The 24,257-nt window shown below is 47.9% G+C and overlaps 2 protein-coding genes across 2 annotated transcripts; both read left to right on the forward strand.

Annotated features, from left to right (window-relative positions):
* Positions 1–13,154: 13,154 nt before the first annotated feature.
* On the forward strand, positions 13,155–20,423 carry LOC113991390 (protocadherin beta-16-like). Its single transcript, XM_027727662.2, is given in 4 exon segments — positions 13,155–15,472; positions 15,474–15,565; positions 15,568–18,008; positions 19,453–20,423. Coding segments are annotated over 4 exon segments (2,991 nt in total). The 5' UTR covers positions 13,155–15,134; the 3' UTR covers positions 19,573–20,423.
* A 671-nt stretch (positions 20,424–21,094) lies between these two features.
* Positions 21,095–24,070, forward strand: LOC113991386 (protocadherin beta-16-like). Its single transcript, XM_027727656.2, has one exon. The coding sequence runs from the start codon at positions 21,244–21,246 to the stop codon at positions 23,737–23,739; it is 2,496 nt and encodes an 831-aa protein (XP_027583457.2). The 5' UTR covers positions 21,095–21,243; the 3' UTR covers positions 23,740–24,070.
* Positions 24,071–24,257: the final 187 nt, after the last annotated feature.

Consider the following 24,257-nt stretch of genomic DNA (forward strand, 5'->3'; position numbering starts at 1 on the left):
TGTTTCCAGGGTGTAAATGCAGGATTTAAGAATCTCATGTTTACAGTCTGACTGAATACAGATCAAATATATTCCTAATAAAAGCAAGAAATACGTTTTCTCTTGCCAGGAAACACCATTTCTGTTTAAAATGAGACTGTGTGCACTGTCTGGTGGGTGGGTGCAACAGGAATAATGGATAACACATGGATTTCTGTCTTCTTAAAGATCATAATTTCAGAATGAGCAATGGCAGACAGGCAGGGAGCTGGGTGCAGCCAGTGCTAAGGCCAACATCTGGCACTGCAGATGCATCTTCATTAACACTTCAGTTCATATTTGTGATACTGAGCAGGCAGAGTAGAGCTGGCTCTACACACCTCAAAGGAGAAAAAAAAAATAGCAGTACTAATAGCTAAAGAATCAGATGCATTTATACCTACTTTTCAGATGGCAATTGGTGTGGAAAAGTGGTATTTCCAAAATAAAAAAAAAAAACCACAACAACTTATTCCACTTACTAGAGGTGTGTGCAGTCCCTGAGGGGCAGCACAGAGATTAGTCTGTCCTTTGAAAGAACCCTGTGGGGAATGGACTCCCAGGGAGCAGCATCTGATGCTCACATATGTCCTGGCCAGAAGGAAAGGGACTTGTGTGTGTTTCCAAAGGTATGAAATCTGAACTTTGTCTCATCTTTGCTGTTTCAGTAAGTTCTGAGAAAAATCTCCAGTTCTCTATCTCTGCTAAGGGCACAAAGCAGAGTAGAAGCTGAATTTAATTCATTCTATTGCTTAAAAATGTATTTCCTGGGGAATCTGAACATTAATTAATAAATTAGATGATTTTGAAAGCTAGTAGTTATGTGGTGGTTGGGAAGCAAACGTGAAGAGACTAAATACAGAAGACATATTTGACCTGGAGCATGTTAGGTACCAATGAATATATTTCATATATGCAAAATTAATGTTGTGATCATCCAGTCTGCTCTGTGTATATTTGTATGCACTTCTCCCTGAACAAGGTCACTGACTTGTGACATGAAGTCACATAACATGTCCATTACTGTCACACACATGTCAGTTATGAACCATCCTTAGAAATACTCCACTTACTGACTTGAAGGTATCAACTGAGAGGTAGCACAGTATATGTCTTGACCATGTTCTCCTGGTGTTATAAATTGTGTTTTATTCCCTCTTATCATTTCTTTAAATGTCTGGATCATAACAGGGATGTGTCAGATGCCCTTGCCGGGCAAAAAAAAGCCATCTAATAGGTTTCTTATTTCATCAGATTCCCATCAAACCACCTGTTAGTTCCCAATGGTGAGACTGGAATTCTTTCAGTTATTGCTCTCACTGTTCCTGTGTGAACCAGCAATGGTTTTGAAGAGCACACACGGAGGCTGAGTCACAACAGTTACAAAGAAATGCTGGTTTTCTATTCACTGTTCCTCTGTAATCATGTTTTTTGTCAGCCTTCCCAGTGGTGCTCAAGAGATTGCCTACAGAAATTTTCAGTCTGTCCAGAGCCTCTGGTCTCTGGAGCTCTGTCCAGAGACAGGTCTTTGCATGTGATTCTTTGTTCCTGCAGGAAAAACATTGTGATTTATTGTATTAAAACCTGCCTTGGTGAGCCATGCCAAGCATTTCACAGCTCTGTGATCTGCTCATTGGCTTTCTTGCTTATCACATCTCAATGTTTATATAATCTGAAAACTTTCCATGAACAAATGCATGTTTACACTATCATTGTCTCTATATCATTGCAAAAGAAGATTACATGTATATAATAGATCAGTATTCATAGGATATTATGAATCTAATTGCAGTTATTGGATGCATCCACATTAATTGCAGTGAGACCATCAACTTCACAAATTCAGTTTGATTCAGTTTGTGCCACTCTGATTTTTCATGGTGCTCTTGTTTTGGGGTTCTTTTTTATCTGAATGTTAGAGGCTTAAAGCCAGAAGTCTGACAAAAGTCTGATTACATTATATCAGCAATACAGTCTCCATTATCATCCCTACTTGTAATCTTGTCAGAGAAAGATATCAAATCTGTTTGACATAATCTGCTTTCCATTAAGTTGCACTCTCCTCATTAGGCTTGTGATGAGTTTAAGCTGTTGCCACACAATGAGAGGAATGTCTAAACCAAGTAGTAAATAAGAATACAATAGGAATTTAGGGGTTGACTTGTTTGCTTCTGCTTCCTGATGGCTGGAAGCACTTCCTTCCCCTTGCTTGTGGTATTTGCTACGTGTTTACCCTTGTGTCCAAGTCTAATAATTGTGGTTTGGAAATCATAGAATCCCAGAATGGTTTGAGTTGGAAGGGACCTTAAATCTCATCTAGTTCCAACCCTGCTGCCATGGGCAAGGACTCCTTCCTCTAGACCAGGTTACTCAAAACTCCATTTGGCTGGCCTTGAACACTTCCAGGGATGGGGCATCCAGATAATAAGAAAACAGATAAATAAGAAAACAGATAAATAATAAATAAATACACAGCTCATATACCTTCACCTGCTGGTTGGCAGCCAGCACCACACACAACAGTAACTGGAGCATCCACAGAAAACTGGAAGATGTAGCAGAGGCTCTGTTAGAGCCCCATGTCCTCCTGGCAGTGAGGATAATGAGGGGGATATATCCCATATATACCTCCCCCGTGCTGTGTACACATGCCCTGGGTACATCATGCTGGATTTCACCTTGAGGAGCACCAGGCACCTCTGTTTAAGCACCGAGTGTTACTCAAGGTACTCTGTGCTGTAATTGTGCCCCAGCAGTACCTTCAGGATCCAGGGGCTGGCAGGCCTGAGTAGGCATGTTTGGAGGTGCCAGTCCATTGGCAACTGAATGTCACAGCTTCCACCAAGCAGTCCCTGCCCCTCTGATGACCTGGCAGCATCCACCTACATCCCACTTACAAGGGACCCTCTAGGAAGTGGGGTAAGGACACGCCAGCTGAGCCTTCTGCCACGCTTTCTGTGCAGCATCTCCTCTAGAAATCTGGTTCTGATGGTGCAATCCCACAGCATGTGTAACACAGGAACTCTCAGAACCAGCAGAAAGGCAGGAGCAGAGCAATGGGAAATTTGCTGCTGGATCTCTGAGTAGGGATTGTGGAGATCCATGGCAAGAGCCAGGAAATCTCTATGGCACTGGCAGGACAACAGCAAGGTCTGGGTGGTCCTCAGCACTGCCACAGCCACCCCCTGAATAATTAAAAATTGTAGATAAATATTCCATGGAGCAGGAAGGGAAGGAAAGCACAATATGGGGTGCTTGTGCTGTGAAATAGGTAACCTTTGCTAGCATGGCTATCTTATCACTTTCATGAGTATTTTCCCAAAGAGTGATGATCATTTTAGGCCCAACCACCGAAATATAATTTTTAAACTGACATACTTCCACAACAGTTTTCAAAATAATTGATTGCTCCCTTAACTTTTCCACTCATTTGGATAGCAAAAGTAACAAGAAAGAAAAAGTAGATAAACTGAGTTCTAAGAAGCTAAAAGTCCTAATAAATTCCTAAATTACTACCTTATCCAAAAAAAAAAGCCATTTCCAGTGTCTCTGAAAAAGTACCCCCCCCAAAAAAAATCTTACACATGTATTTTCTGCTCTGATTATGGCAATATAGGTCAATACAATGTTAATTTAAAAAGCTTCAGAATAGTCTTAGGATTTTGTTTCCATGGGCCAAAAAACCAGTACCTGCAGCCCTCTGAATGTCCTCAGTGTCTTTTACAGTTCCATTAACTGACAGAAGAATCACTTTCCAAGCTTGATGTTAACTGTGTATAATCTCACGCATTTTTATTTCAGAGGCAAGTGCAAATGTCTGTCCAACAGGAAGGATTTCTTCTCATCCCTCCCTTCCCCCTAATTTGAGGTGAAACTTCAAATGATGCATGAAGAGCTTTTGTTAGAACAGTGCTTTGGCTTTTTAAAGAAATACATTTGACCATTCATATTAAGTCTATTTAATTAGAGAATTCAAGTGGATTGGTAGCTATACCAGCCTGAGGATTTCTTTTGTTTGGTGCTTTTTTGGGGGGGAGGGAAGGGGGAAAGGTTTTCTGATTTCACCATTTGCTGTCAGAACAGTTCATTCCCAAAGGAAGCTTCAGGATTTTGATTGTCAGAACTGTGTTATCACAGGGGAATCCATCTCTTCTTATTTCTCTTGAGGCCCCATTGCTTGTTATCTGCCTGGCATTTGTAAGTGTCTTCTCTCTGCTGGACAACACTTCATTATACCTCTTAATTATCATCCTAGCACAGAACAAAGCTCTCTGTAAAGCTTTAGAAGCTTTATAAATATCCTGCAACACGTGCAGGAAGCTGCATTACGTGATGCATCTTCCATTCAGGGATTCTTTAGGTAGACTCTACCGACTGGTGCTGACCTCTGTGATGGGGTCACATCAGCTCATGTGTCCCTGATGAAAATTTATGTCCAGCACCACCCCAACTGCTCCCATGTGCTGTACACAGCATGTGCATTGGGGTATTGTTACAGCCAGATTTCAAATTACTAAGTTGACAACAGAGGGATGGCTTCTATGGAAGAGCAGAAAGCAGTAGCCTGTTTCAGAACCTGGTGTCTTTTTCCCAAAATAATTGTCTGTTCTCAGAGGCAGTGTAAGCCACAAGTTGTTGAACAGAGACTGCCAGTGTTAATGGATTTTTTGTGATTATGTTTTTGTACCTCAGGATTTCTTACTTCTCCCCTCAGCTACAAACAAGACGACTTTTTTTGTTGTTTTGAAAGTTAATGATAAGTTCCCCATCCTTATCACACAGCTGTTGCTCTAATCCAACTGTTGTGGTTGGTACCAAGCCTCACTGCTTTTCTCCTTTGCAACATGTTGGAAAACATTGGACACTTTCTTGTGTGAGCTGTGTTTTCAGCCAGCTGGGTCTCACTGTGCCAAAGCTGGTGAGCATTTGAGCCATCAATGAGGCAAGGAGGAGAGTGAGCAAATTAAAAATCTCAGCTTCTCAGAGGCAACACCAGTCAGCTTGTCTGAATGCTATGTCACATAGTAATATATGTCATATATTACTATTGTAATGGAAATTACAATAGTATTACCATCGTGGGTTTTTTCCCTGTAGTTCACCTTTAGGCAACATTGCCTTGAAGACAATTTTTTACTGTATCTTAGTGATGCTGGAACTCAGCTGTCTATGCAGTTTAACAGCTTTCTTGATTTTTCTTGTATTTTTCTCATAAGGCAAGTGCATAAATAGTTTGTGTACAAGGCAAGAATCACTGCACAGGTTTATTCTGTTCTTAAAGCTTAAAGGTTTTGCCAAGTGGTTTCTCTGATGTCTTTTTATGTGCGTTTAGTGGAAGTGTCAATAAACAAAGAGACTGCAGAGCTGAGAGTCTCTTGGCTTAACATTTTTGTGTAAATAACATACTCCATCTACTGAACGACATTATAATGAATATTTATTTATTCCTGTCACTGTATCCAATACCCCAGTTTTACTCTCAGAATGGTAGATTTTTGTGTATTGGGCACAAAGTTGGTTTTTTCCCCATGTTCAAAAGGATACACATTTGGGTTTGTGATTAAAAAGTTCACTTTAAGGGACGTGTTTATTCACCCAGGCAGCCTGTAGCAATTCTTAGCCTCTCTCAAAGTCCCTGGGTTTGGGTTTTTTTTCTGAGCATTACTTTCTTTAGATTAATATATCAAGAAATAGAATGAAGCAGACAAAAGAAAAATATGAGAAAGCAAAGAGATACTGATTTAGTTCTTAACTACCACCTGCTAATGAGTATAATGGAGGTATGGAGAGGAAGGCTAAGAATCACTCCAGTTCCATCCTGAAGTTCCTATCATCTGATATCCAGAGTGAGGTTGAACCCTTTTTAGGCAGAGTGTAACTTTGAAGTATCAAACATAGGATGGTTTTAGGAAAAAAAAAAAAAAAAAAAAAGAGAGATCCAACAATATTTTTCTCCATTTTAGAGTTTTAAAAGAAAATACTGTATTTTGCATAGGCTCTGCACAAAGTCTGTCCTTTATGTGCCAAGTGAACCAAATTCCTTCTGGAAGGCAGACATGGGATCACAAACTTCTGGAGCCCGTCTGGGCATTTAAAATCAAGTTTCTCAGTAGAGTCAGGACACATCTACATATGCAGAAACAGAATTTTGTGGACTTACAGAACTCAACAGTTAAAGAGCTAAAGCTCTTCAGCATCTCTCCAAACTCAGGGGATACAGAGCAGGACTATCAGTATTACACTTAAAGAAGTTTGTCCTTAATTTCCATTCAAGGTGTATTTTAAGTAGTTTCTCATCCTCTGGGCCTTCAGGGCTGGTCCTAATTCTGTACATGATGATTGGTGAGGTTGGGTAAGACACACATTTTCTGTACATGTAATTTCCCTCAACAGTGTAAATGTTATGCACCTGCCTAATTTGATTTATACAAATTCATTTTGCTCTAACACAATACAGGACACACTGCCCATTTACATTTTAAATATCTCTGCCTAAAGGACTGCCAGGGAACTAAAACTGTACAGTACAGTACTAAAACAGAACTAAAACTGTACAGTAAAATGAAAAAATAATCTGATCTTTAACAGAAATTAAACAATACTGTGAAGTGCAGGCACAAAAATGTTTTGCAAAAAAAAATAAATTAAAAGAAGGAAAAAAGAGGAGACAATCTATTTTGCTTTCACCTTAAAGAAACTAAATGAGAGATTTACAGGAGTTCATTATGGTTTTGCTTCTTGAAATGTATTTCAAATTAATAAATCAGTCATTAAAATAGTATTATCATATTTGCTTTTTTTTTTGTTGATGTTCAACTGTAGTTCAGTTTTAGGCAACACTGCCTTGAAGGAAATTTTTGATTGAACCTGTGAATTTCACTTTAAATTGAGATGTGTGATAAGGAATATTATATATAAGTATTCCTGACAACTGGCTCTGTAAAGAGGTGTCTGTATCCCCTCTGTCTCTCTTCTGCAAAGATTAAAACAGAAGACAAGCATGCAGTAATGGATGTGGACACAATTCTTTAAGCATGTTTCAAATACTATAAATATTTTCTGCATTAGAGCCAGTCTGGCATGACAGGGAAGCAAGTTAGAAGATTAGTCAGCCCCTGGTGTCTCCCACAACAATCCCAGATTCCCGGGGTTTAAGCTGGCTCCTGTCCTCACTTGCCCTGTAGTCCCAGTGCTGGGGGAAACCAGCACACTGCTCAATAATATCATTTCTGTTCAGTGGCAAAGGCAGAAAGCCAGTCAGGGACCCCGAGGGATAAAACGAGCCCCGGAGTTGCTCCATGACCTACATCCTCCCCCCCCCCCGCTCAATCCAGGGTGCTGGATCCCCCCTTAGCACTCTCATCACTCCTCTACTGACCTCTTTTCTCCCCTTTCTCTCCAGCCTCCAGCTTTGAGTCCAAAACTCCCTGGATCTGAGCAGGTTTTTCCCTGGATCTGAGCGTGTGCTCCTCCCCGCGGGGCAGCGAGCAGCGCACAGAACATGTGGCCAAGGATGCTCAGAGATGCATGGATGGATAACAGAGGAATGGATGGGTAGGTAGGTAAAAAAACGGATGGATGCGCTGATAAATAGATGGATAAATTAATAGGGACATTAGACAGATAGATGATAGATAGATAGGTAGATAGATAGATAGATAGATAGATAGATAGATAGATAGATAGATAGATAGATACAGATAATAGAGACCTGCCTCTTTCCGGGGGCTGTCCCTTCCTCAGCCGAGCCCGGGTGTTCCCGAGTCATCCCCGCCCCTCCTGCCGTGACTTGCATATTCGCCGCTCGGTTTTTCCTTTGTGGCGGCTGCTCTCTGGTGCCAAAAAGTGGGAATTGCAGAAGGGATCCGAGCTCGCCGCCTCTGCTGCTCCCGGGACGCAGCCAGGGCAGAGGCCGAGTTGCTGCTGGACGAAAAACTTCATTTAAGTGATCCCAAAGTGTGTCCAAGTCTCATCTGCTCAAGCCCAACAAAAACCTGATAATAGTTTTATATGTGACAGAGCTCAGGGGCTACAGGCTGTTTTCTATCAGCCCTCCCAGTCATTAATAGAATTCAGGATTTTCAATATAAAAAAACTTAATTTTTTCCTCCCAGATTTAGGAACCAAGCAGTAGAAGTATCTTTACATCACAGTTGTGTTGCATCTACCCAAGTATAAACTCTTTATAAAGTAAATTAGCTATCATGCATTTTCAGCATGATACCTGCTAAATGTGTTGGGTTTGTAACTATTTCCTTTATAATTGTTCACTAGGAACTGTGTGTCTGCATCTATCTTGAAATTGCTTTTGGATTTGTCATTGCCAGTGTGTCCACTCCTTTAGAAAATGTGATACTGATATAAGTACATGCCTGTTGCTTAAACAGTGAATAAACTCTGGATTTCTCCCCACAGAATGGATATTTGCTTTTCTATAAATCTCTTTTCTTTCACAGTATCCACATGTTGTTGGTCAGAAGTGCTGAGCATGTCAAAACATCATCCAACAGAGAGATGGCTTTTCACAGCTCAGCTCTGTCAAAATACAAAAGTATTTAAAAATCAAATAAAAGGCAAGATACAAGGGTATGTAGGAGACTGAGAGTCTAAACCTCACTGCTTTGTGTAAACAATGTGACTGAACAGGTAGTTCAATGGTCACCCTGTATTTCCAAGGGACAGTTTAGCTGTGTCAGAGACAAAAGGGTCATCCTATGATTCCAGAGGGTGCCTGGGTTGCACTGGTTGCTGGAATCATGTGAGAGAAAGTAACCTGCAGCTGAGGACAAAGGAAGTTAAAAGAGGGCCCAAAATCCCTTTTCTTTCCCAAGTGTTTTCCCAAAACAGGACAACTCTGCTGTTTCAGTAAAGCATAGGTCAGATTTCTTTTATGCTGGGATCACAGAGCCCATTTTGCTGGATTTGGTTTAGAAATAGTGCTGGGCACTTATTTAACTGCTGGACTGGTCACTGTGTCTCCAGAAGCACAGTGGAGAGTGGGGAGTGATGCCCTCATGTTGGAGCTGTGATGAGTAAACACAACAACCCCCTTGACCTCTGACTCCTTTGAAAACCTCTGTTCAGAACCTCTGTTTTCCTTCCAGACAGTGACCATGCTGTGCATGAAACTGTGCTTGAATCACTTCTCCACTGACCTTCCCTTTAGGTAGCACTGGGCCAAGTGTTTCCAGAGCTGCCCTCAGTCTGTTCGTGCAATCCAAGGGTTACAGGACTGGGAACTCGACTTGCAGATGGGCCAAGGTTGGCATTGGGAGACAGAAAGTTGGGCACTGATGCTTTCTCTGGGCACTTTATCCTGTTACACTGGCTGAGATAACAGGGTTCCCTTTGGTTTGCTGCTACCTTCTGATAATTTAAAGGCATTCTGAGGAAGAAAGATGGAAAAGAGGAAATCTAGGTCTTAAGCCAGATAGTGAGAATGGGAGGACAGGAACAAACCTCAAGGATGATATCTACACTTCCTTCCTCCTGCCTAACTGGTTTGTTTCTTCCTTCTTTACATCTGTTTCAGCTTCTTTCTAATCCATACATCTGCTTTGACTTCAAACTCCATCTATGGCCCTTCCTGCTTCTCTTCAGAATTCCCATATCCTGTCTGCTCTGGCTGGTGGAACCCCACTTTCCCTTTACTAATGTCCATTTTTATTCTTTTCTTACAGGTGCTACATCAACTAAGTTGCCTTCAGGATGGTCCCTACATGTATTTCTTTGTCCTTACCCTGCTTGGTCACCTTTGTCAACCAAACAGGTTCATGCTTGTCCTCCTTTGGTCCCTCTGGCATAACATCTTTCCCTCTTCCAACCATTGTTATCCCTCTTGCTCTCCCCTTCCCTTCTTCACTGTCAAATCTGCTTCTCAGCTGAATCCCTATTTTCCTCCTCAGATGACCAACTAGATTCTCAAAATTAGCCTGTCCAAGGCCAACATCCCCATATCCTTTCCTTCCTGGCCTTCCATTTAAGACAAAATGTGCTATTTCTCTGCCCAGAACAGCACACAGTCTGCCTAGTTCTCACTTTCTTATTATAATGCTGGATTGTTTACCTTCAAACACTTCTAATCACTAACCTCAGGTGACAGTGTAGCCAGTTGTAGAAATATTTCTTCACAAGCCTGAAGACTCATGAAAAGCCTGTCCCTGAAGTCTCTTTTTCAAGGCTTTACAAATGTCACTGAGAAAATCATCTTATTTTCTGTTTCTTCATGAAAAGCACATGGAAAGCCACGATTATTCACCCAGTGGACTTGAGTTGCCTGACAACCTTGTGCTGCTTGACTGTTCATCATGTGATTTTTCTTTTGGATCAGTCTCCTCTGAGTCAACTGAAACAGCCACCGCAGGAAACTGTGGAAAGAGTCATACAGAAAATGGACACAAGAAAATAATTTTAAAAAAAAATCTCAGCAGGTGAGGTTTTCCTCCCTCAAAACACACCAAGATATAAGATATCTAGAAATAAAAATATTATTTGTGGGCCATTTGATACAGAAAACCCCCCACAGTTCTAGGGATTTGTGAAGAAAATTTCTGCAGAGTGAGACTGAGGATGGAAAAATTGGATCCAGCTAAGAACAAAGTTTATGAAGATGAGAATAATTACTTGGCTTCAAAAGACATTCGTAGTAGCAAAGTGTTGAAACAGAGAGGATTTATTTCCAAACAAGAAGTACTGTGATTGTCATGGCTGGAGAGAAGAGAGAAAGAATTTGTTGCATTCAAAAGATGCAGGATGAAAAAAATATGGGTAGAGAATGCCTTGGGTTGGAAAAAACCTTAAAGCCCATTTCATTCCAATCCCTTACCAAGGGCAGGGACATCTTCCACTAGCCCAGGTTGCTCCAAGCCCTGTCCAGCCTGGCCTTGGACACTTCCAGGGATGGGGCAGCCACAGCTTCTCTGGGCAACCTCTTCCAGTGACTCACTACCCTCACAGGGAAAATTTTTTCCTGATATTCAATCTAAACCTGCTCTCTTTCAGTCTGGGATGTACCTTCTCTCCAGCACTATCTCTGGAGACTGGAGAGTGCAGAATGTCTCCGAGAAGATATATGAAGTCAGACTTTTGAACAGGGAATTTTCCTTTATTCTTCGAAGCTGGAATGTGTACAGGGAGATCCTGGAGCAGAAGGCCTCATGAACTGGTTTTATTAGGAAGAAAGTACTGCTGCCTGGGAAGAAATGTGTTCCCTATTGTGTCTGACGAGAAGCAGCACTTCTGCCTCACCCAAAACACCTGAGTCCTGACTGTAAAGGAGTCACTGACTGTAAAGGAGTCACTGGACTGAGAGAAGGTCTGTCCACAGAGTGATACCTGCACGCTCATCTTTGAAATATTCTTTGTCAATCTGTCACAGCTGATTCAAGGCTCAGAGGAGGTCTGTGCTGGTATTAATCCTGAATTAGTTCTTAACTGCAGAATACTTTAGAAGACATCAAACAGTTGGAGATCTCCTCGTGAAGGAGAAAGTATTCAAAATTCAGCCTCCCACAAACAGCCTGTGCTTGAAAACGCCTTTATTGCCCGAATTCTGGAAAATGCAGTGCACAACACGTGAGCAACGCTTGCTACGTTTGCCCCTAGCTCGGTCCCTTGTTAAGCACATTCGACAGAAGGCTTGGGGAAGGCGTCTCATGCTTGCCTGGATTATTAATCTCAAACCAAATGCCTCGAGAAGTGCTAAGGAAGACTTCAGGTGGGAGAGGTATTTCAGAATTTGTCCTTGCAGTAGCCAGCAGCCGAGGGAGGAGCTCCGCGCTGAGGCTCGGGCAGACGCCCCGCTGCAGTTCGTGCGCTGCTCGCCCAGTGGCGATGTTGGCCAGCGCTGGGCGGGTGTTGCTGCTGCTGGGCGGGACCGGGGGGAGCCCGGTGAGCACCAGTGAGACGCTGCTGAGGGCGCAGCCGAAACGCCCCCGCTGCGCTGGAATGCGCCCTGGTTTAAAGCCTTTCCAAAGGATGCGCTGGGAATCGTCGCAGCGAGCCGCGCCTGGAAACGCTACGAGCACAAGGCAAAGCAGGGATTGTGAAGGAGAGAGGCGGTCTCCCAGGTCCAGCCCTGAGGGATTTGGGAGGATTTCACCGCAGGTCTGGGGTGACTCACACAGAGCCGGTTGGTTGGTAAGCACCGAGTTAATACCGGGAGAAATAAAGGTTTACTTTTAACAGAGTGATGGGGAAAGCCTTAACCGAACTGAATGCAGGCAGAGAGAGGAGGTGGGTTTATCTCTCGGAAAATGAGCCAAAACCAAGACAGCTACCAGTGGTATTTACAATATAACCGAGCCTGGGAATGACTCTCCCGGCTTTCCTGACGTTTGCGTCCTGCTGAGAGTTCCAGGCAGCAGTTCCGCGGGAGAGCTGGGAATTCGGGTGCTGCCTGATTGTTATAGAGACGAAAGAAGAAGTCCTTGGAGATGGCTGGGAACGAGAGGACAGGAACGTTGGTCCCTCTTTGCATCAGGCATGGAAACCACAGCGACTCGGGGAAGCATCTGTGCTTTCGATCTCCAGGCAACGCCTCCTCCCAAGCCATTGTATCCTCAGGGACTCCAGGGATGCGGGAGAAACCTTTGTCAGGGGTTAAAGGCGTGGGGCCTCTCAGATTTCATTCGGCAAATCTGAATTCCCAGCTGAAAGACCAAGAAGGGGATTTTGGAAACTGAAATTGCAGAAGTGAGGGCAGAGTTTTCTTTTAGGAATGCTGTGTTCTGAAATCCGGGGACATACCAGGAACTGTAGCACTTTTCTAGCATTCAGTTGTAAATATCAGAGCAGAGAGAACTGGGTTTTTTGGTCATTTTAAGTTACCTTCTTAGGATAAAGATGTCATCATTAACCAGAGATGAGGAAGCCTGCAACATCACTATGTGTTCAAGGAGATAAGTGAATTCTCTGACACATTTATGCAAATTATGTCCTTATTATGGTTATAGCTCCTCAGTCTGTCCTAAAATACAGTGTGCCTTCATCTGGCAGCGTTCAAACTTCTTCTCTCTCTTTTTTTTTTTTTTTTTTTTTTTTTTTTTAATTCATTTCATTGTTGTAACCCAACAGAAAACACCAGCATTAACTCTCCAGTGCTGCAAGGTAAGTGATCCTCTTTATTTCGCATTTCTTTAAAATCTGAAAGAATATAAAAGTCAGTGGAAGACCAGATCTTCTGATATGCAAAGAGACTCTCACAGCCAAGAGCTCCGTTAAGGATCACTGTTCTTCTAACTCCCTTCTACACCTGAAGCTGAAAGACACCATTTGCCTTCTTAAATGATAGGACCAAAAATTACGGGGTTTCTGCAGTCAGGGTATGAAGTGTCTGTGGAAGCTCCTCTCGGCCTGTGCCTGTTCCCCGCTGTGCCGCGGTGCCAAAGATTAGGTTAAGTAGAAACAAATACACCTTCCTCTCTCGGAGGTGCCGAGAGCTAAACAAAGGGGCACAAAGCAAGTGGATTCCAGGTGTCACAGTTATTTTTGCGTGGCACGAAAGAGGAGAGAAACCACTTTCCCAGCTGTGGTTGATTTTACATCAAGCTTTTGTGTTGGTGATAATAATCGCAACTCGAGAGGTGGACACGGAAGGGGAGAGGAGAAGGGAGCTGAGCTGCCCTTTGATGTAAGTTAGAGCCTCTCAGGCTTCCAAGTCAAGGGGCTGTAAGAGGAAATCACAAAAAAAAAAAAAATGACTGCATTCGTGCAAGGTCCTTTAGTGTCTAAACTTCTGAGGAATCCTAAGTCAACTCTTGCTACTTTCTCCTACTCGTACAGTCACGAAGTTTTATTTGAAAACAAATGAAGGTGTCAACGAATTTCTCTAACTGGACCTCGTGAGTATTATTTGACAGCATCAGCCCTTTTAGAAAGCAAAAATAAAGGAAAATATCTAGGAAATTAAAGGAAAGGTACCAAAACCCAGGAGGTTGTGATATTTTATAATAATACTAAAATAGTGCTGTTCTTTTTATAGTAAAACCTGAATAAAAGTTGCTCGAACCAAAAATAAGTAGTGCAAGCTGTATTCTGTTTTCTCCTCCATTTTTTTTTTTTAATTCTCTAAGAGGAGGGTTGGGCTGGGCTCGCAGGCACCTGGACGCATCCCCAGCACACTGTGTGTGCATTCGCCGCAGAAGCAGCTGAGATGTCGATGCTCTGGGACAGCCATGAGTGCCTGACCCTCATGGTTTTAACCAGTCTCCAGCACAGATCCTGCCTCAGCTACCAGGCCGTGCTCAGAACCCCTCAGTGTCCCCTTCCACCTCTGTTTCCCACGGTTGTTCCTCACAGGTCTGTTCTTGATCCCTCCCTCTTAGCGAGTTTGGTTCTGCCTCTAACCATCTCATAGCAAGCTTTGTATATTCCTAAATCCCCCATAAAACATCTCGTAATCTGTTTCTTCTCTCCTGTGAGACTCTTTCTGGTAATATATGAGAATCTTTAGAACTTTTTTCCCCCTTTATGGTGTACAAAGCTTCTTGTTGAACCTCTGGAGTTTATACTTCAATAAATCCTTTAATGGCCCATTAATTAGTGTAATTAGATCCCTGATCTTTGCTATTGTCTCCGTTAGCTCCTCATTAGCTTCTGTGTATCTGGGTGCTTAATTTATGAGCTCTTGTGTTTGTTTCCTTGCCTTTTGCATTAACTAGTTGTTGGCCTCAGACAGGAATAAGAGTGAAGGTTTTACCTCTAAGGTGGGACCTTTAAAATATTCCTAACCCTGTGTGGTAACATTAGAGGGGAAAGGACATTACACCTTCAAAACATGAAAACATTTTACAGCATTTCGATGCTTGTGTACGCCTGGGGACATTTTTCAGGAATGCGTTACATAGTGACACACCTTATCATGGATGGCGTGCAGGGGAGAAAACTCTTGTCAGCTAAGGAGAAAAGCACTTTTCACACAGAAAAGTGTTAAAGTGTTAAGTGTCCTTCGGGCGAGATGTGATACCCAATGAGAAAAAAACAACCTTAGGATGATGTGCCCTAGAACAGCATTATCTTCTAGTGTGACTTCCCTGTCAGCTCTCTGGCACCAGCTCTCATCTTCAGTAGCTTCTCTGACCCGCCCCAGTTGCTAATTGTCCTGCGCTGGTTAACAAATGGAGAATGAAAACCTCGCAATGATTGCCGAGGAAGCGAATCTTGCAGTGCCTACACAACGTAGAGCCAACCCAAAAGCTGTGTCTGAAGAGTTCGTGGTTGGCGAGCTGGGATCTGATACCCAGAGCAGCGACAGCGACCCCGCTTCCAAGCGAGGAGAATATTTCCACCGCACCTCTTGGCTTCACTTTGGCACACAGAGCACACATTCAAGCAGCAAACCCCGAATCAGGAGGAAATATTCCCCCTTCCGACGCTGGGTGGGGGTGTTGGCCGCGGACCGGCGCGTCCCTCGGTCCGCCCCGGCTCTGCAGGCACAGGGAGACAAAAAAACCGTGGGAGCTGCTCGGGAAGGAGTCGGAGTACTCGGGAGCTTCCAGATTCCCTCACCCCAGGATTGCTGGCAAACACCGCTCCGCTCCGGACACTATTTAAAAATGCTGGGAGCCGCGGAGGACGGCGGATGGCTTTTTCGGAGAGTGATGGAGTGTGGGAGACGGAGCGGAGACAGCAAGAGGCAAGTGATCTTGTTTATTCTGTGCTTTTGCGTGTGTCAGAGCGGGGCTGAGACCCTCCGCTACTCTCTGCCGGAGGAAATGGAGAGGGACTCCTTTGTCGCCAACATTGCAAAGGACCTGGGGGTTCCCGTGAGCCAGCTCGCGGCTCGCAAGGCCCGCGTTGTGTCTGAGGGGAGCGAGCAGCTTTTCCGTCTCGATCAAAACACCGGAGTCCTGACGGCAAAAGAGTCGCTGGACCGAGAGGAGATCTGTCCGCAGAGAGACACCTGCACGCTCGTCTTTAAGATATTCTTTGAAAATCCGCTGCAGCTGATCCGAGGGGAGGTGGAGATTCGTGACGTAAATGACAACTCCCCCGTGTTCCCGGAGAAGGAGATGGTTTTAGAGATTCCAGAAACAACATCTCCTGGGTCTCGTTTCCCCCTGGAAAGCGCCCAGGATAAAGACGTGGGCAGTAACGGTTTGCAGAACTATAGCCTCGTGTCCAATGCGCATTTCTCCCTCGATTTGGGAACAGGGAAAGATGGAGTAAAGTACGTGGAGCTCGTCCTACAGCGCCAGCTCGACCGTGAAGAGCAGGGGGAGCTGAATTTACTTCTCACCGCCATCGACGGGGGCTCGCCACCCCGGTCGGGCACGGCTCTGATCCGGATCGTGGTGCTGGATGCCAATGACAACATCCCTGCCTTTGATCGAGAGGTCTATGAGGTGCGCCTGGCTGAGAACAGCCCCCCGGAGCAGCTGGTGGTCAGAGTCGCGGCCGCAGATCCCGACGAAGGGTCCTATGGGAAAGTGCGGTACTCCTTCACCCAGACATCGGAGAGATCCCGGCAGCTGTTCCAGCTGAACCCGGCCACCGGGGAGATACGAGTCGCGGGCAACCTGGATTTCGAGGAGGCGAAAACCCACAAGATGGTGGTAAAAGCCACTGACGGCGGGGGGCTTTCTGCGCACTGCAAAGTGCAGGTAGAAGTCCTGGACGTGAATGACAATGCCCCGGAGATAGCGCTGACCTCTCTCACCGCCTCCATTCCCGAGGACGCCCCGCCACGCACCGTGGTGGCTCTCTTCAGTGTGCGGGACCGGGACTCCGGGGACAACGGCAGGACAGAGTGTTCGATCGAAGGGGACTTGCCATTCAGCCTCACCCCCACTTTTGATAATTATTACGAACTGAGAACAAACGCGGCGCTGGACAGGGAGAGCACGGCGCAGTATAACATCACCATCACAGCCACGGACTGGGGCAGGACGCGGCTGAGCTCTCGGGAAAACATCTTCGTGCAGATATCGGATGTGAACGACAATCCCCCAGAGTTCACGCAGGAGATTTACACCATGTCGGTCACGGAGAACAACAGCCCCATGCTCCGGATCGGCAGCATGAACGCCACGGACGCCGACGCAGGAAAAAACGCCCGCGTAAACTACGCGCTGGTGCGGCAGGAGGGCAAGGAGCAGCCCGAGGTGTCAGTCAACGCTGAAAACGGGGATGTTTATATCCTCCGCCCGCTGGACTACGAGAAGGTGCGTGCCTTTGAGGTGTCAGTGCTCGCCAGTGACGGCGGTTCGCCGCCGCTCAGCGCCCAGGCGCTGCTCCGCGTCATGGTGCGGGATGAGAACGATAACGCGCCCGTGGTGCTGCACCCGGCCCCCGACAGCAGCGCGGCGGGAGAGCTGGTGCCGCGCTGGGCACCTTCGGGCTACCTAGTGGCCAAGGTGGTGGCGGTGGACGCGGACGCGGGTCAGAACGCGTGGCTGTCGTACGAGCTGGCCAAGGCGACGGAGCCGGGGCTGTTCCGCGTGGGGCTGCACAGCGGCGAGGTGCGCACGGCGCGGGCCGTGTCGGAGAGGGACGCGCCCCGGCAGAGGCTCGTTGTGCTGGTGCGGGACCGCGGGCAGCCACCGCGCTCCGCCACCGCCAGCCTCGCCGTCGCGCTGGTGGACGGCTTCTCCGAAGCGCATTTGCGGGTGAGCGAGGAGGCACCGGCCGCTGACCCCGACGGGCCGCTCACCCTCTACCTCATCGCCTCCCTGGCCTGCGTGTCGGCGCTGTTCCTCGCCACCGCGCTGACCGCCTTGGTGGTGAAGGTGCGGCGGGCCAGGCGGAGGGAGACGGAGACCTTGCCCACGTTCCCGACGATAGCCACGGAGAGCAGTGCGGGCTCCCTGCCCCGCAGCTACCTGTACGATGTCTGCTTCGCCGCCGGGACCGTCAACAGCGAGTTTCGGTTCCTCAGACCCCTCTTCCCCTGCTTCCCCGCCGGGCTGCCTCCCGGCCCGGGCGAACAGCGGAGCTCAGTGTGCTCGCAAGATGTGGCAAACCTCGGGGAGGAAGGCGACTGGGCTGCACAGGTGAGGGACCTGTCCGTGGGGGGAGGATAGGGGGATGTGCCACATCCTGCTAGCAAGGAAGATGCTGAGCTGCTAGTGGAGGGGTCCCTGTGGTGGGAGGAGAAGTTACAGGGGGTCTCAGAGCAGCTGGCGGTGCCTCCCAGGAGGATCCAGCAGGGTTCAGCTGCTTCCCATATGCTGACTAACCTCTCCTCTCTGCATCATAGAAGCATAGGATAGTTTGGTTGGAATGCACCTTTAAAGGCCATCGAGTCCAAACTCCCCTGCAAGGAGCAGGGACATCTTCAACTAGATCATATTACTTAGAGCCCCATCCAGCCTGACCTTGAATATTTCCAGGGATGAGGCATCTCTCACCTCTCCGGGTAACTGCACCCATATCTATGCTGAGTATTCGTGTTAAAGCAAGTCTTCAGTGTCACTGCAAAGGAGAGCAGCTGGACAACGAGAAGGTGAGAAGTAGAGGTAGAAATGTGTCTCCATTTTGGATCCTGCCCAAGCACTGTGTGGAGCCCATGGGGAGCAGGAATGTACCGCTTCCAGGGACACATCCTCCCGGAGGCGGCAGTAGTGGGAATGTAGTGATCCTGTGCAGTGTCAGATGAGGCTGCGGGGACAACTGTGCAAAGGGGTGTCACTTCACTGACAGTGTCCCCTGCACAGCTGTTAGGAGCTGGTGCTCGGCGCTGCCGAGTGCCATTCACCAGGGTGGTGGTGGCAGTGCTGAACTCAAGCTGCTCGAGGCTAAGGAGGTGAGTACCCCTGCCATTCAATTCCCTTCTATTTTTGTGACTTGCATGAACAGTGTCGGCGAGGAAAATGTGGTTATCGTGACTTTATAATGCACCCTCGCAGTCTTTTCCTGACCCAGCCTGGTGCTCCCAGGCAGTACCAGCCCTCTGTGAACTCAGAGTGAGTCACATCTGAGCTCCTGTTAACTTCCGTGTGTTCAAAGAGTGTGGGGGACACAAGAGATGATCATTGAAACTCCTCACTCTCTCACTGAGTCCAAGTCACCTCTAATACTGTCTTGAGTCGCCCCTTAACATTTTAGTATTTCATAACCACTTGGACTCACACTTTAGTGCAGGTGTTCAGAGCCGCAGTAGCTTCAGGGCAGACAACAACCCTTCTTGATACATCAACATTAAACCACATTTACTGTTTGTGAGAAAGGGGTTTTATATGATGCTCTTACCATCTTGAATTACTCCTTGAGAATCATACAAGTTTTGCAATAGTACCTTTGAGTTGTCCACAGTGGAGGATGGTTTCTGAACTTTAGATGTTGTCTGTTCGGGTTGGAGACCCACCAACCTCCTCTTTGGCTCTGGGTAGGGAAGTGTCACACAGGCGGTGGTGTAAGACATGCCCTCCAAGCTTCTCGATGATACCTGCTTCCCTTCAACGCCCAAAAGACAACCAGTCTCTCTGTTTTTTGCAGGGCAGAGCCCCCCTCTCTGAAGACACAGGACCCGGAGCTGCAGAAGCAGCTTGCACTGCAAACGGGGGGCTGGGGTTAAATGTCACTTCTGATCAAAACCCTTGGCTCAACCATCAGTAAATGAAGAGAGACAAGTATGTCTGTCCTCCCAGGGAAAAGAGAACGAAGAGACCAAACACCTCCCTAAAAGGTACCAGGGAGATGAAAGCTTCTCTGTGGGAGAGCAGAAACACTCTCCTCTTGAGCAGTATTTTATTTACGTAGGTATTTTGTAATTGTGATGCCAATGGAGGAGGAGGACTGTGTTGCATGCTGATTACACAATAATGTATGATTGTGAAAGTGCTATTGCTTCTACATGTTAAGGGAAATACTGAAAACTGCAGCAGATCTTCAGCTTTTTCCTATGCCATCTTTTCTATGGGATTTTTTTTGTGAGTTTTGTTTGGTTTTATGGAGAGAGCTCTGTAATAATGTCTTAATTTTTTTCCCTCTGTTCAATACTAGACCAAACAAATATTAAGCAAAACTGAGTGGTGCTTGCAAAGGAATTTCTTAATAACAGGTAGAAGCTATCTGTATTAGAAATCACTGGCACTGGCACACTTGGCAGGAGTTTACAGGTTCTCCTTACTGTAAAGAGTGGGCTTTGAGCAATGTGCTTTTTTTTGTTTTGTTGGGGAGGGTGTTGTTTGTTTTAATAAGGTAAAATTTACATTAATATTTAAGGATTTTTTAGTGTAAACTAGTAGACAATTAAAAGTACTGCTTGTGGTTTTAGAGTAAAACACTCTGAACTGTTTACAATTAACTTAGGGCACTGTAGAACATAGGCCTTCAAGAAGCTTTCTGTTTTCTTTTTCTTCGTTAATAGGTATTGATCTATAAAGTAATGTGATATTTCCTGTCACCTACACATTTTTAAGAGTTAGATGCCTGCTGACAGAAAACAATAAAAGCTATTTGAAACTTCCTCGGGTGAGTGTGCTGTCTCGAGATCACTTGTCACAGTCATCGCTGAGGAAACAGCCGCCTAAGGAGCAGGATTTCAGGAATAAATCCTTGCATTTGGAGTGGATTTTATTCAGGGGAAATCAGAACCACCTGGGAAGAAGGCCGTTCTGAGAAGCCAGAGCAAGGTGGAGGGGGATTTTAGGAGCCAAGTTGAGGTCCGAGAGATGTTGTTCCCAGACTGAGGGGAAATGAATGAACAATCTCGGTCCATTCTGAGAATTTCTACGGGGAGCACCATGACGATTTCTGCCGTGGTTAATGGACCAGCTCACTTGGTTTGTTGGACACCTGTAACAATATATAGCTTTTTTTAGCTAAACAGCCTGAAAGTAATTTATTCAAATCGTTATAATGAGGCGCGTTAGGGGGGAAAAAGGAGGGGAAAAGAAACCCCTACAAACCCCGGATTTAAACAAATCTCTTTTTCAAATAAAAGACAAACAGAGGTGTTGCTTATTCAAGTGGTGGCCATATTTGAACGGGATTGAATGGACAGTTAAATCTGTATTGCTTGACCCCGGAAGAGAGAAATCGAGCCGTTAATCTCTACTTTCCAGGCTTTGTGCTGGGAAATCTTCGCGTCCTTCCGCAGATCGGTCGCCTGGTGCCGCTGCTGACCGCGGAGGCTCCGCGCATCTCCCAGTTTCCATCGCCGCCGCCCCCGGGATTCGGGCGGGCGGGGCTGCACCACCTCGGACTGCTCCGTCCGGGGGTCGGCAGGCTGTATCGGCAGCTCCATCCAGCCCGCAGGAGGGGAGATCGGGTCGCAGGAAGAGAATGAAGCTGAGGAAGAGCGAGGAGCCGCTCTCGGGGCGAGCGGTGGCTCTGTTCCTTCTCCTCTGTGTCAAGGGAATGAGAGCAGAAATCGCTCGGTACTCTGTACCCGAAGAGGCGGAGAGAGGCTCCTTTGTGGCGAGTATCGCTAAGGATTTGGGACTGACCGGTGAGGAATTATCGGCTCGTCAGGCTCGACTCGTTTCTGATGGAGAAAAGCAGTATTTGCAGCTGAACCAGCACACCGGGGATTTGGTGGTGAGAGAGCAGATGGACCGGGAGGAGCTGTGCGGGCAGAGTGAGCCTTGCCTGGTGCGTTTCGAGGTGCTGCTGGAGAACCCACTGCAGTCCTTCCGAGCTGAGGTAAGACTCACCGACATTAATGATCATGCTCCTGTGTTCTTAAATAAAGAGATAGTTTTAAAGATCTCGGAATCTGCAATGCCAGAGACTCGGTTTTTGTTGGAAAGCGCTCAGGATCCAGATGTGGGGAACAATAGTCTTCAGCATTACAGTATCAGCTCCAACGAGTATTTCCATGTGAACACTCGGCAGCGCAGTGACGGCAGGAGGTACGCCGAGCTGGTCTTGGATCGAGCCCTGGATCGGGAGCAGCAGGCAGAAGTTGCTTTCAGCATCACAGCTGTGGATGGTGGGACTCCACCCCTCTCTGGTACAGCCTTAATCCGCGTGGTAGTCCTGGATATAAATGACAACATTCCAGTATTTACTCGGAGTCTGTATAAAGTCCCCGTTAGGGAAAATATCTCACAGGATACCTTAGTGGTGGTGGTGTCTGCTAGCGATTTAGATTCAGGAACGTATGGGGAAATAGCTTATTCAATTGTTCAAAATTCAAAGGAAAATTTCGAGACATTTAAAATAAATCCAGAGACAGGCCAGATTAGACTCAAAAAGGCTTTGGATTATGAAGAAACAAAGACCTATGAGATAGATGTCCAGGCAACAGATGGAGGGGGCCTGTCCGCGCACTGCAAGGTGGAGGTGCAGGTGGAGGACGTGAACGACAACGCCCCCGAGGTGATCATCACCTCCCTCACCAGCACCCTCTCGGAAGCCGCCCCGCTGAACACCGTGGTCGCTCTCTTCAACGTGCGGGACCGGGACTCGGGGGACAACGGCAGGACAACCTGCGAGCTGGCAGATGAGCAACCTTTCGGCATCTCGCTGCTGGCAGCCGACGCGTACGCACTGGTGACATCGGAGGCGCTGGACCGGGAACAAGTGGCGGAGTACAACGTGACGGTGCGAGCCCGTGACCAAGGCTCACCCGCGCTTTCGACGTCCAAGACACTGCTCGTGCTGCTCTTGGATGTGAATGACAACGCGCCCACCTTCATCCAGGACATTTACACCATGGTGATGAGCGAAAACGAGCCCGCGGGGACGAGCCTGGGCCGCCTGAGAGCCACAGACGCTGACGCGGGAGAAAACGCACATGTGAGATATGCAATAGAGGCACCTCCACCGGGCACCCCCGCCGCGGCATCGTTCGTGTCCGTGGATGCGGAGAGTGGAACCGTCCGGACATTGCGCCCACTGGACTATGAGAAGGTGCGTGCCTTTGAGCTGGTAGTGCGTGCCACTGACGGCGGCTCGCCGCCGCTCAGCGCCCAGGCGGTGCTGCGAATCGTGGTGCAGGACCAGAACGATAACGCGCCCGTGGTGCTGCACCCGGCCCCCGACAGCAGCGCGGCGGGAGAGCTGGTGCCGCGCTGGGCACCTTCGGGCTACCTGGTGGCCAAGGTGGTGGCAGTGGACGCGGACGCGGGTCAGAACGCGTGGCTGTCCTACGAGCTGGCCAAGGCGACGGAGCCGGGGCTGTTCCGCGTGGGGCTGCACAGCGGCGAGGTGCGCACGGCGCGGGCCGTGTCGGAGAGGGACGCGCCCCGGCAGAGGCTCGTCGTGTTGGTGCGGGACCGCGGGCAGCCACCGCGCTCTGCCACAGCCACACTCGCTGTCGCACTGGTGCACGACTTCTCCGACGCCTCCCTGCAGCTCGACCACGATCCTGCGAGCAGGCAGCAGCCGCAGGTAGCTGAGGAGGACCTGCTCACCACCTACCTCATTGCCTCCCTGGGCTGCGTCTCCTCACTCTTCCTCCTGTCCGTCGTCGCCTTGGCGACAGCCAAGCTGTGCAAGGCTCGCCTCCGGGCACACCTTTCACCTCCCTCTGCCAATTGCTACGCGGATGGAGATTTCGCCAGCGACGGCGTGGACGTGGGCGGGGTGGGCACTCTGTCACCGGCTTACCGCTACGAGGTGTGCCTGACCACCGGCTCGGGGAGGAGCGAATTTCAGTTCTTGAGGCCCGTCCTGCTCAGCCCGCAAAGCAGCGCTGAGACGGGGCCGGACAAGGACGAAGATCCGCTCTGCAGCTCTCAGCCCGCCGGCGAGAGGGAAGCCTATGAGGGCAGTACAGCGGCTTCTCCCTTTCAGCCGCCGGACTGGCCGGTCGGCGGGCGCGTCCATGCCTGAGCCGTACTGGGAGGAACCTCCCTTCCCTGTCCGCAGCCTGACATTCCCCAGTAGCTGTAGTGCCGTCCTCTGCTGTTACAGGCGTGCTGGACCTGCGGAGGGGTCGTGCCGGTTTCTCCGTCCGGGGAAGGCGGCTCAGTCCCTCCGGACAAAGTCTCTGCTCCACACTGCCCTGAGAAACGCCTTGTGCCGCTTTTACCGCTGCGTTCCTCGGAGGTCACAGACTCGCCTATCGTTAGACGAGCGCGCCCTCCGGGCCGCGGGATGCAGACAGCGAGAAGCGGGGACAGATGCGGAGCAGCTGCCGGCTCTGCTTGTGCGCTGGGACTCCCTGAAGGGCTCCCGCCGCTACTCCCGGGCATTTTTATCCCTGGGTTGATGTGCGCGCGTCCTGCCCCGGGCTCAGCCGAGGGCGAGCGGCGGCACCGCGCGTGTGCGCGCGTGTCCGTGGGCCGGGCCGAGCGGCAGCGCGGGCAGCGGGCGGCGGCGGGCGCAGTCCCAGCGCGCACCGCTGGGTG

Source organism: Pipra filicauda, unplaced genomic scaffold (genome assembly GCF_003945595.2).
Source record: "Pipra filicauda isolate LSUMZ 115617 unplaced genomic scaffold, ASM394559v2 scaffold598_size243975_pilon, whole genome shotgun sequence".
In the NCBI taxonomy this organism is placed as follows: domain Eukaryota; kingdom Metazoa; phylum Chordata; class Aves; order Passeriformes; family Pipridae; genus Pipra; species Pipra filicauda.

Bases quoted from the DNA above. Each gene is read 5' to 3' on its own strand.
- LOC113991386 (XM_027727656.2), top strand. From the start codon at position 21,244: ATGAAGCTGAGGAAGAGCGAGGAGCCGCTCTCGGGGCGAGCGGTGGCT.